The sequence below is a fragment of the Dromiciops gliroides genome, chromosome X (genome assembly GCF_019393635.1).
Source record: "Dromiciops gliroides isolate mDroGli1 chromosome X, mDroGli1.pri, whole genome shotgun sequence".
In the NCBI taxonomy this organism is placed as follows: domain Eukaryota; kingdom Metazoa; phylum Chordata; class Mammalia; order Microbiotheria; family Microbiotheriidae; genus Dromiciops; species Dromiciops gliroides.
In genome coordinates, this window is record NC_057867.1 from 35,903,106 (window position 1) to 35,915,851 (window position 12,746).

Genomic DNA, 12,746 nt, shown 5'->3' on the forward strand with positions numbered 1-12,746 from the left:
ATGGAATATGGATCACAATGGTATTGGTCTAGAACTTGGTATAAAGCTAGCTAGATGGATGGATGGATGGATGGATGGGTGGGTGAGTGGGTGGGTGGATGGATGGATGTCAATGCAATTGGTTTCCTTTTTAATCTTTTTTTTTTTTTGGCGGGGCAATGGGGGTTAAGTGACTTGCCCAGGGTCACACAGCTAGTAAGTGACAAGTGTCTGAGGCCAGATTTGAACTCAGGTCCTCCTGAATCCAGGGCCAGTACTTTATCCACTGTGCCACCTAGCTACCCCATCCTTTTTAATCTTAATGTAATTTAGTTATTACATTTACAAGTATGATTCTGAAAAGGGGGAGTTGGCTTCATCAGATTGACTGTCCAAGGGATCCATGAGTCAAAAAGAACTCCTTGTCCCTTGTTAAGAGCTCCCTCTTCATTTTATGCAAGAGGAAGCTGAGGCCCAATGCGAGGAATTAACTTGCCCAGGGTGACATGGGGAACAAGTAGCAGAAGTGGAGTCTGAACTCAAGGTCTTCGCATATAGTCTTTCTATTGGATCATGCAGTCTTCCTTAGGTTCTGAAAAGTTTTGGCTAAACAAAATATTTCTAAATTTAATTTGATTTTAAATTCAATAAAGAGATTTGTTATTTAAAGGAATATTATTATCTTAGTGAATTGTAAACATATATACATATATAATATATATATTTTGTAATAAGAATCTTATAAATTGAGGAGGTCTGGATCTTGAAGATTCTCCTCATGGTTTCTTTCATAACGTATCCTCTAGTTATGACGGTCTATTATTTGATGTATACTCACATCATTATTTATCTGTAATTTTGGAAACATGCATGCATATATATGTGTGTATGTATACATATACATACATACATACATATATTTAAGGTGAGTCTTGACTCTTTTTTACCTATTTTAGAATAATTAAAAAGCAACATAATATATATTTGGTGCATTGACTTTGGGACTAGATCAGACTCTACCATCCCCTCAAGTTATCCTTCCATATCTTTCATCCCTTTCATAGCCAAAATACCTAGAAAATGGTGTCTTAACTCTGCTTTCTCTCATCCCACTCATTTAGCCTTCTACAATCTTGTTTCTATCCCTGCCACCCTACTGGAATTGTTCCCTCCAAAAGCACTACAAGCTGATATTTTAATGATAAATCCAATGGCCTTCTCTCAATTCTCATTTTGATCAACGTCTCTGCAATCAGTGTTTGATACTGTTGACCACATCCTCTTCCAGGAAACTCTCTCTGGGTTTTTGTGAAACTTATCTTTTCTGGTTTTCATACCTTCTTTGGTCACCATCTATATCTCACCTTACTCTGGGCATGCCCCAGGGCTCCGTCCTGAGCTCTCTTCTCTCTGACTTTTACACTCTTACTGTGACATCATCAGCTTCCATGCGGTTGAAAATCATCTTTACACAAATGACTCCCAGATCTATATACCAAGCCTTCATCTCTTTTCCAAACTCTAATTCCACATATTCAACTGCTTTCTAGGCCTTGTCATTTGATTGGGCCCAAACACAAGTCATCCTCTAAAGAACATCTCAAAATTGCATCGGGGGCAGCTAGGTGTCACAGTGGATAAAAGGGCCGGCCCTGGATTCAGGAGGACCTGAGTTCAAATGTGGCCTCAGACACTTGACACTTGCTAGCTGTGTGACCCTGGGCAAGTCACTTAACCCTCATTACCCCATCAAAAAAATTAAAATAAAAAAATCATATCAGAATTTGAAATTTATGCCACAACTTATGAGAGGTATTTTCTACATTCATTTACTTATGGGTACTATAGGACTATATCAATTTAGAGCCTTTGGGGATGTCTATAACATGATGTATATGCTTTTCCATGACTACTCTATGAAAGTATTGTCATCTCATTCTTCTCTTTTTTGATGAAGTTCAGAAAGAAATGGTCCAAGGAATAGCTGTCATACTATTAGTCCTTTATATTTAATGTTCTAGGAATTATTTTACAGGTGGCTTACCTACCTGCTTTTTGTAATTGAATAAGAGTATTAGAGTAAAGGGTCATCTTTCAGACACTCACTAAAAACACCTTTGGGACAATTCTATTAGCAAGACAGGATGTTGGAGATTAGATATACCTCATCCTGTTCCCACATGGTTTTAATTTCTTCCATTAGGTATCTATATTTTGAAAGTTTTTCATTCTAAGTAATTTGGAGAGTATGAATATTTGGCATGGTGATGATGATGACTTATTAATTATTATTATTATTATTATTATTCCTTAAAAACCCAAACACTTGTAGGATTTAACCTTCGGGAGGGCCATACACCTACTTCCCATGTTTTTCTTATGATTAGTATAGAAGCTGAGAAGCAGAATTCACTCTCTGTCTCCAAGATTTTACATCAATTATTGGACATATCTATAGTTTATAGGAAACCTGATCTCTTTTTATTTTTGTTCCCACTTCTTTGACATTGCTCCCGAGTCCTTATCAAATTTAAAGGTTACCTCCCAGCTTTCTTTCCCTCTCCTACACCACTGCCACCTCTAAGCTCCAACTGGGAGACAGGAGAGAGGCAGGCCTGTAACTGGGTGATCTTATTTAACCCCTTAGTACTAGACAGTGACCCCCAGGGTGCATTCTGAGCAACTGCCAGTGTGAGAGGAGTAGCTTTGAGTTCTCCCCCCACCCCCCGGAAAGTTCCTAATACCACAAGGCCATGGCTGATGGCTCGAGGGTCATGAGAAACCCTACAACTGTAACGTTTGGTCAAACTAGTCAGCACTGGGGGTCTACATGACCATTCACCTGACTGATAGAAGATAAACTCCTTGAGGGTGGGGACTGTCTTGTTTTTGTCTTTGTGTCTCCAGTAACTAACACACCTAAGAAACTCGGGTTGATTAGCTGAATGGTCAGGCAAGCAGCCCCAGACTCCACTGAAGGGTCTGGATGGAAGCTGCAGTTGGAATAGCCCTTGGAAATAGGCCATCATTTCACTGATAGCATCTACAATCAGGGTTGGGTAATGGTCATCTCAGCTTTGAAAGTGTCACTTCCTTTATTATTCTATACTCAAACGGTTTGTTTAGGGGAAGGAAAAGATTTGCAATTATATAACACTCTTGTGCAAATGCCCTTCAATCTTCCTAGTAGTCACAGTCCTGCCAGAGCACCCCCCGCTCCCCGCCCAAGTCTGTATTTCAAAATTGGATTTCTGATCTCAGCTTCAAAATGCTTCAGTGCACGCTATGCTGATTTCTACTGGAATCTTTTCATTGGTTGCTCAATTAAATTTCACTGAAACCTTTTCATTGGTTGCTCAATTAAAAGGCTCATTTCCCTGCCTTGTCTCTAGTTAGTTCATTCCAGTACAGTACAGATAAAGGAATACAGAAATATTTATGAGTGGTAGCTACTCAGGTATAGGATTTCATTAGGTTAGTAATAAATGCATAAAGAAAAAAATGAGCTAACGAGCATTAACAGCTGCTTCTTTCTACTGCTATCTGTAAACTGAAGATAATGGCAATAGTTTTTCAAATTTTTAATTAAACAATCTAAATGTGCATCAAGTAGCTGGTTATGGCCAAGCAAGGATTAATAAGAAAGTTATCTTGGGGGCAGCTAATTGGAGCAGTGGATAAAGCACTGGCCCTGGATTCAGGAGAACCTGAGTTAAAATCTGACCTCAGACACTTGACACTTACTAGCTGTGTGACCCTGGGCAAGTTACTTGACCCTCATTGCCCTATGAAAAACAAAACAAAACAAAACAAAAAAGTAAGTTATCTTTCTTTAAAATTGGACCTGTGGTTTCACTGGCATAGGGAACTTCCAAAGGAGAAAAAAGACCTTCTACAAAAGCAGATTGGCACCTGCCCTGCAGCTTCTAGTCTTAGAGAGTTGCCTGGGTCATGGAGTGGTTAAGTGACTTGTCTGTGGTCACACAACCAATAAGTGTCAGAGGTGGGGTTTGAACCCAGGGCTTCTTGACATCAAGGCCCGCTCTCTCTCCACTAAGTCATGCTGCCTCTCAAAAATTTTTTTTTAAATCCTCAGGGCCACTTGGTGGCATGGGAGTGTATAGCATACCAGCCCTGGAGTTAAAAGGACCTGGGTTCAAATGTGACCTCAGACACTTACCAGCTGTGTGACCCTGGGCAAGTCATTTAACCATAATTGCCTCCAAAGAAAAAGAAAAACCCAAAATCCCCCTCAATTTTATTCATCCATATAATTTTGGCTGTGTTTGCATATTGGAATGAGACTTGAAGAAAAAAAATCTAGCTAGTTATCTAGATGTTCTTATGGTAGATATTGTATAGAAAATTTAGAAGATGGTGCCCATTGCTCTGATCTGAGCTATGAAACAAAAAGGGAAGTCATCTCCAAGCCCTGTCCTAACTGATGCTTAGGAGAAAATGGTGCAGCAGGATAGATACTGCTTCAGGTGTTCTATGGAGGACAGAACCTTGGGTTGGTAGAGACTTGAAGAAAAGGGGATTCTTTCCATAGGAATATGGATAACCAGCACCAGCTGTCCTGGAAAATATCTGGCTAAAGTGCCCCTGCAGGAGGCTGGTAGCAGTCCTCAACTGGTGCTGAAGGGAGAACAATGCTGAAGTTATAGGCAGAGGGCCTGAGATTAGGGTCTGGCTCTGCTCCTTATGACCTGTGTGACCTTAGACAAATCTTGTTCTGAGCCTCAGTTTCTTTGTCTGCTAACAGGTGAGTAATAATGATAGCAGAGGGTAGTTATGAGGAAAATGCTTTGCAGCCATTAAACATTCAAGAAACGCAAGTTTATCATTATCGTCTTGGGTTTTCATATTTGGCAATGGAATTTATTATCCTTTTTGTAATCTTATTTGTCTCATCTTTTTCAATGTTCCAAATAGTTCTGGGACGAGTCACTATCTTGGTTTCATTCTTTCATACTTCATGTTCTATTTGTTTATTGCACAGATGGACAAAATCACTGCTTTTCATAGTTATTATTTTTCTACCAGATTCATGATTTTATTGGTGTAGAAAGCCCCTGATGAGGTGCTTCCTCCACCAATATAGGCTGGTACTTTCTCTTCAATTTCCAGTCTTTTTTTGGTAGGGCAGTGAGGGTTAAGTGACTTGCCCAAGGTCACACAGCTACTAAGTGTCAAATGTCTGAGGCCGGATTTGAACCCAGGTTCTCCTGAATCCAGGGCTAGTGCTTTATCCACTGTGCCACCTAGCTGCCCCCAATTTCCAGTCTTAGAGAATTGCTTGAGACACTGAGAGTTTAAGTGACTGCCCCAGAGTTGCACATGTGTCAGGGAAAGGACTTGAACCCAGGTCTCTTTGGTTCCAAGGTCAGTTCTCAAGCCACTATTATGACCATATTTGTTTTTTTTAAAATACCATTCACAGAACATAGAGACAAAGCCAAGGTTGCCAACAAAAGCTGATCTAGGCTTCACCACCCCTCCAGCTCACTACCACCAAGGATGCATCCTCATCTCTTGCCCTGGGGGTGGAGGGGAGAAATGGGGGTAGAAGGGTGAAGGTGGGGGCTCCTCCTTCCACCGCTTCCCCCAAGCTTTGGGAGGAGCTGTTTACACAGGAGTTTCATTTATGGCCAAGATGTTTGTTCCCTAAAGGTTGCCAGGTCCAACTGAGACACTGAAAGCCCTTCTATCTCCTCCAAAAGCAATATTGCTCAGGTATGAACTGTTGGAAGGAAAACATCCCTGGAAACGAGACTATGGCAGTAGAATGGTTTGCTACTCACTGGGCATCTGCTGAAATACAAAGGAGGTTTAGTAGTTTTAGTGAACCAGTCTCACTTGTATTGACTGAACATGGGCTGTTAGACATTAGCTATGCGTTGTGACTGGGGAAGGTTGGCTCTGAGATTCACCTGATGTTGCTCTGTTGGTCAGACGACATTCCATTGCCCACTGTCTGTTGCCAGTGAATTTACTGCCACTCTTTGGCTTCTGAACCCGTCCCCCAGAGGATGATGGCTGCTGGGAACTGCTGAAAAGACAGAAAATCACTTGCCACTTGCTGGCATTCAAAAAGAGAAAGCATATCTTATCTTAAAGACCAGTGACCAGGTTTTTCTTGAGATCAGCATATCATAGATTGATAAAGATGAGTATATGTGTCTGTGGGGCTGTGAAGCATGTATATGATCTTGTGTGTGTGTACGTGTGGATGTGTGGATGTGTGTGTGTGTTTAAGAGATCACTGGCATGCATTCCCAATTCAAGGTAATGGGGGGGTACAGCTAGGTGGCGCAGTGGATAGAGCACCGGCCCTGGATTCAGGAGGACCCGAATTCAAATGCGGCCTCAGACACTTGACACTTACTGGTTGTGTGACCCTGGGCAAGTCACTTAACCCATATTGCCCCACAAAGAAAAAACAAACAAAAAAAACAATTCAAGGTAATATCACTAAGTTTCAAATTGTGTCCCTAATATTTCATATTATTTAGAATCAAGAGTTTCTTGATTATGGCTATGGGAAAAGGTGGCTAGTTATAGCTTACCCCCAGAGCTTACAAATGTATTTAGCTCTAGAAACCCCTATGCCATTTCTCTGAATATAATATTGAAACAATCTGAATTCTAAGTAAGAGTGCCCAATACCATATTGAATGAAGATTTTTGTCCTGACTTTCTAGGTTAACTCCTCTTAAGGAAATATCATTTGGGGTCTGGGGACAGCGTGGCCCAACAAGATGGAAGGTTGGCCTGGGTGTCGGGATGATCTCAGTTTAAGTCTTGCCTCAGGCTAATGTTGCCTTGTGTGACCCTGGATCTACACAATTTTTACATGTGCCAGGTAACTGTCTTCGACTATAAAATTTCAAGTTGCTAAATTGTCTTAGAGGAGGGAGTTTTCAGACTGGGAAATTCCCACACAAATGAATTCAGAGCTCTGACCATCCTTCCCCCCCCCCAAAAAAAAAAAAAAACAAATACATTTACTATGGAGAGAGTGGTCCCTCTAGCAATGGAGAGGCAGTGGGGTCTGGATACAGCTTGGATCCAGATTGGGTGAGAGCTGCCTCTCACATGTTCCCTATGATCACTGACAAACCCCATAACTTTTGAGTGTCAGTTCCGTCATCTGTCAAAAAAGGATAATATTACCTATAATTTCTGCTTCTCATGTTGATTCTAAGAACCTTCTAAAATAATCAGTGGGAAGTGTTTTATAAACCTTAGAGGGCTCATCTGGTTTCTCAAGGGAGTACCCATATATTCAAGGCTAGTATTTACATAGTGCTTTATAGTTCGCAAAATGCTTTAATCCCCACAACGACCCTGTGAGGTGGGTGCTATCATTTCTATTTTACCAATGAGAAAACTGAGGCACAGAGAGGTTGAGTGACTGGCCTGGGGATCACATACCTATTAAGTATTTTAGGCCGGGTTTAGAATCCCAGTCTTCCTGACTCCAAGGTTAGAGTGTTCTGTGCCACCCAGCTCTCTCCCACATCTATGAGATCAAAGAGGCATAGCTACACTGAAGAATTACTAGGACAGGCCGGTGCTTCCAAGCTGTCCAGTGGTTCAAGGTCTCCTTTGCTGTAGGGATAGCAATTGTCTCATATAGACCTTGGACACACCAGAAGCCCACATGCTGGTTTTTCCGGAAACTTCTATTCATAATCTCACTTTGTGCAATAGCTGGTTTCCTGAAAAGTTATTTGTGTAATAACTTCTGTAAACTGGATACTATTTTAAATGCCCCTAAGGGTTCTCTCCTTGGCTTTCTCACAGGATTCTGTGCTGGCTTCTCCTTTGGCCCCTTCCAATTTTATTTTGCAGTAGTTACTTGGGTCTTCCCTAGACTAGAGGCTCCTTGAGAAGAGAGACAAGGGTAAACTGGGGCTCTGGCTCTCTAGCCTAGCACATGATAGACCCTCCCTATGTCTGTCCACCTTGAATTAGATTGGACTGAATAGAGGAATTCTCTATTGAAAGGCCCCTGGAATGTGTGCTCTCGTACCCTGGGACACTAGCCACCTCTTAGTCTCTAAAGCTGGGATATTTTAAGCAGTGTGGCCTAGCTATGTAACAACTACTGATTTCTAAAGTGCTTTCTCCCCTTTGACTTTAGGGAGCCACAGTCAACCACTTGAGGGGTTGGAAGAGAGAAAGCTGCCATTTTTACTTTCAGATTTTTCTGGTCAGGTCCTGGGCCTAGTTAAAGTTTAGGAGCGGGAAAGAAACAAGGGCTTAAGGAGTATTATCTAGCTAGGAGTGATAAAGAAAAGTTTCCAGACCTTAGCTTCCTTCCCCTAGCTTTTGCCCTCTATATCTGGTCTCTCTCCAAAAAGGGATCTATAGTTCCAAGACTGAACATTCAATGGGAGAGTTTGTCTTGTGGTAAGAGCACTGTACTCTTTATGTCAGACCAGATAAGACAGTGGTGTGGATGGTGAAGTATGCAGTGCCAACAATGCTTCAAAGAAAGGGAGGCTGGGAGAAAAATGAAGCTCACCAATAAGAAAGACCTAGAAATACAGTCACTATAGCTATCATTGGGGCATCATCTAGAATCCTGGAATGTTCCTTGAAGCTTTTGGCCTGATTTTTGCCTGTGTGTCTCCCCTATCTCTTTGATGACATCAATTCCTGATGTGAGAGAATGTATTGTGTGTGTTGAATGTGTGGTGTTTACTTACCAATCCACTTTGAAGATCTACTTGTGTTTGTGTGTTGGGGACATTTGTTGCGAGGTATCACCCTATTGCTATAGTCATCTTTAAAATGGTTAATTCTGGTCAACCACAATCACAGCAAACCAAGGCAACGTGGGAGTCAGCCTGGGTTTCCAAGTCACATGGCCAATGGTGAAAGGGGAAGGCTTTGGGGCCAAACTGTCAACTAGCTCAAGTTCGGAAATTTGGCTGCCTCAGATGTGGGTAAAACAGATTTTTAAAAAAATTTTCAAAAGAAATCATTTCAACTGTGGTTACAGCATGCAGGCCAAATAAGATTGGGGGCATTCCGAACATTCTGGGTTTGACTTCAATCGTAGAGACTCTGGAACCACTGAGGCCATAAATAAATCACTATGGGCTTGAACACAGAGCGCAGAGGTACTTACATTGGATGGCGGCGGGCCTGGTGGATGATATCCTTGCTGCGGAATCTTGAGGTCGTTCTTTCTGGGACCTTAAAGATATAACCAAATATTTCAGTGCAATTCTCTACCCTTGGAAATCTGAGGCATTAATTTCAGGATGACTGGTAAATTAAAGTACATGTAGACTTCATAAATCAGATGAGAAGAAGAGTGGTCCAATGACAAGATGGCTGGATTTGTAGTGAGAGGATCTGGGTTAAATCTCACCTCCATTATTTCCTGTGTCCCTTTGGACACAGGCGCCTTCCCCTTTCCTGAACCTGTTTGCTCCTATTTAAAATAAGGGGGTTGGACTAAGTGGCCTCCGAGTTCCCTTTCACTCTAGGGTTAGGATCCTCTGTGTGATCTTCGGCAAGACCCTTCACCTTCTTGGGCCTCAGTTTCCTTCTCTGTAAATTCAAGGAGTTTGAAGCTTCTTCCTGCTCTAGAGCTATGAATCCATGATGCTGACTTCCCATTGAGTATTCTTTTCACAATACAACACCATCTCTTAGGTCAAGACTGGAGATCCCAAGGAGGAGATGGCATAGCATGCAGAGCTGGAAGGGGCTTTAGGGATCTTCTAATCAAACCTTCTCATTTTAAAGAGGAAGAAGCTATGTTCCATAGGGGATCAAGTCCCTCAAGCTCACACAGGAGGGGAAGCCAGTGCTCAAACTCAGGGCCTTGGCCTTCACATCTACTCTATGCCATAGGTGGCCTTCAAATCCTCTTCTTACTCCTCTAAACTCAGCTACTACTACTTGTTGTGGTATCCTTGGCTCATGTCAGGTCATTCTCCCTTCATTCTTTGCTCTGTGCCTCTGTTCATGCTAGTTTTCCCTGACTGGGATGCCTGCTACCTTTCTTTGTATCCTTTCCTTTCCAAAACTAGCTATTTTTCTTTTCTTTCTTTTTTTTTTTTTTAAGTGAGGCGATTGGGGTTAAGTGACTTGCCCAGGGTCACACAGCTAGTAAGTGTTAAGTGTCTGAGGCCAGATTTGAACTCAGGTACTCCTGATTCCAGGGCCGGTGCTCTATCCACTGCGCCACCTAGCTGCCCCCAATCCTAGCTATTTTTCAAACATGGGTTCAAGATATATCTCCTCCACAAAATTTTCTCTCCTGTCACACCAGGGGCTTCATGCTTTCTAAAGAGCCTTCCAGTTTCAATAATGTATGATTCAGGGCTAGCTCTAACCCATAGGGAAAACTCCTTTATTAATTGATGTCCCATAGGGCTTGGGCCCTGGACCACAAGTGAGTCTTTGATTCTTCCATGTCAAATTGTCACGTACATTTGTAAATCTTCTCTTCCCAACAATACTGGAGGCTTGTATATTTGTTCCACAAATCCTATGGCATCTAGCACAGTATAAGGCACATGGATCTTCAAGAAATTCTCAGGGATACTTCCCTCTTCTTCAGTAGAGGAGGGAGACTCTAAGTGTTGAATGCTAAGAAATGGGAGACAGGCCGTTTTGCTTGACTATTTTTTTCTTAGTAACAAGGGAGGGTTCCAGTAGTAAAATAATATGGTATATTTTTTTAAAAGACAAAAGCTATCACTGTGGATACGGAATCTGGAGTGTTCCCATGATACCTCAATGATGTCAAGAGAAAGTGAGAAAAGCCTCTAACATGTTGGTTGGACGTGTGGAAGGACATGGACAAGAATGGACAGACATGGATGAGGTGAGATCTGTATCACTAGGAGGGAATGCCTGAATCGCAGAGATAACAGAGTCATTGGAGTAGTTAAGAGCAATGAAGCTTTTTTAAAAAAGCATCATTTGTTCCCTCTCCCCAAAAAAGTGCGTCAAATGGAAATGATCATGTTCTGGGACATTATGGAAGCCCCCTGCAGTAACCCATCCAACTCCACCCCCCACCCTCAAAGCTAAAGCAGAGCTGGACTTCTTCCCTCACTTTCTCTGTTATCCAGATTAATATGAAAGGGAATTCAAGAATCACTGAGAAGAGGGGGTACCTTTGGAGGCTGGTCTTCAGCTGGGTACTTGCTCCAAAAGGCATCATCTTGCGCTGAGGTTTTAGGCCTGATGGCCACATCTGAGAGGGAGTAGCTATGCTGGTTGTCTTTACTCAGTCGGAGATTCTCATTCTTCAATTATATAAAAATTTGGGGGACATACATATATGTCATTACAGTCTCAGTCATCATCCTGTAACCTCATTAGTCTAAGTTATGTCATAAATTTTAAGGGACTTTTTAAAAGGCCCTGAAAACAAACATGTCATATATAACAAAATCCTTAATTCCTTATCTCAACCAGATGTTAGTTAGACAGCAGGTCTATCTTTAAGGGAATTTCTCGGGAGGAAAGAAATTAAATTCAAACCTGAACACCCCAATGAAACTAAGATTCCCTTGACGCTGAAATATCAGTGCTGGCTTTAGCATGTCACATTTCCAAAGAGCTTTACATTTAGGAACCCTGGGAGATGAGCATAAAGAGAAGATAGATGACAAGTCCAATGGAGACAGTTCTTGTTTTATCCACTGACAAACCAAGGCAAGGAGTGAGCAGTCTACTCATTCAAGGTTGGAACTGGGGCTTCTGATTCGAACCTGACTCCTGACTCCTGATTTGAGCCTCAAAGATTGCAACATTTAGGAAGACAGAAAAAGATAACATTCAGCACAGAATTCAATATTTTCAATGGCCATTGCTAAGAAAAGAGGGAATGTGGCATAGTGACTAGAGAGCTGGCTTTGGAGCCAAAAAGATTGGGATTCAAGGCCCCAGCTGTGTGACCCTGAGCAAGTTGTTTAACTTCCTCTCAGTGCTCCAGGTCACTCGCTAAGACTAGAAGTTGCAGAGTAGGCAACACACAAGCTGTATTGGTAGAGGAAGTTTCCTACACCAAAGAAATCAGGGTCAGACCAAAACAATTAGTAACTTAAGTAAAGGCATAGGAGGCATGCTCATCCAATTTGCTGGTGACACAAAGCTAAAAAGGATGACTAACACAGTAGGTGATCAAGTCAGACTCTAAAATAAAAAGACTAGAACACTGGGATAAATCTAATAAGATGAAATGAAACAGGGAAAAATTCAAGTTCTTACACTTGGGTTAGAAAAAATCAATTTGTTTGTTTTAAGAGAAAACATCTTAGAGGACACTGGAAAGAATGCAGGATTGGGTAAGGACATTAACATCTTTGGGCTTAAATGATAAGGCTGGATTTTAAGGTCCCTTCCAGCTCTTACCCTGTGATCTTATGATCACAAGTATCATATCAATGAAACCTCAGAGGGTAATAGGTTCTCCCTAACTGGAGCTCACCAAACAATGACTAGATTACCATTTATCAGGTAGGATGATGTCCAGGGAGGGTTTTGTTCAAGTGAAGATTGGGCTAGATGACTTTTGAGGTCCCTTCCAACACTTGAGATTTGAGGACTGGAATCTAAAGGCCCTTCTCAGTCTTCATCCCCCTTGACCTTTCCACAGCTTTTGATACTGTTGACTATTTCCCCTTTCCTAGACACTCTTTCCTTCCTTGACTTTCCCAACAATGCTTTCTTCCAGTTCTCCTTCTAATTCCTATTCTCTCTCCTTTGCTACATTATCATACATATTC

At 41.8% G+C, this 12,746-nt stretch overlaps 1 protein-coding gene across 1 annotated transcript in view; it reads right to left on the minus strand.

Annotated features, from left to right (window-relative positions):
* The window catches only part of NRK (Nik related kinase), a 237,945-nt gene that overhangs the window by 60,839 nt on the left and 164,360 nt on the right, over nucleotides 1-12,746 (minus strand). The window contains exons 14-15 of the mRNA XM_043974630.1: nucleotides 11,130-11,261; nucleotides 9,122-9,189 (exon numbers count right to left, since the gene is read on the minus strand). Of these exons, the coding sequence (XP_043830565.1) occupies nucleotides 9,122-9,189; nucleotides 11,130-11,261 (200 nt within the window). The remainder of the gene's footprint in view (nucleotides 1-9,121; nucleotides 9,190-11,129; nucleotides 11,262-12,746) is intronic.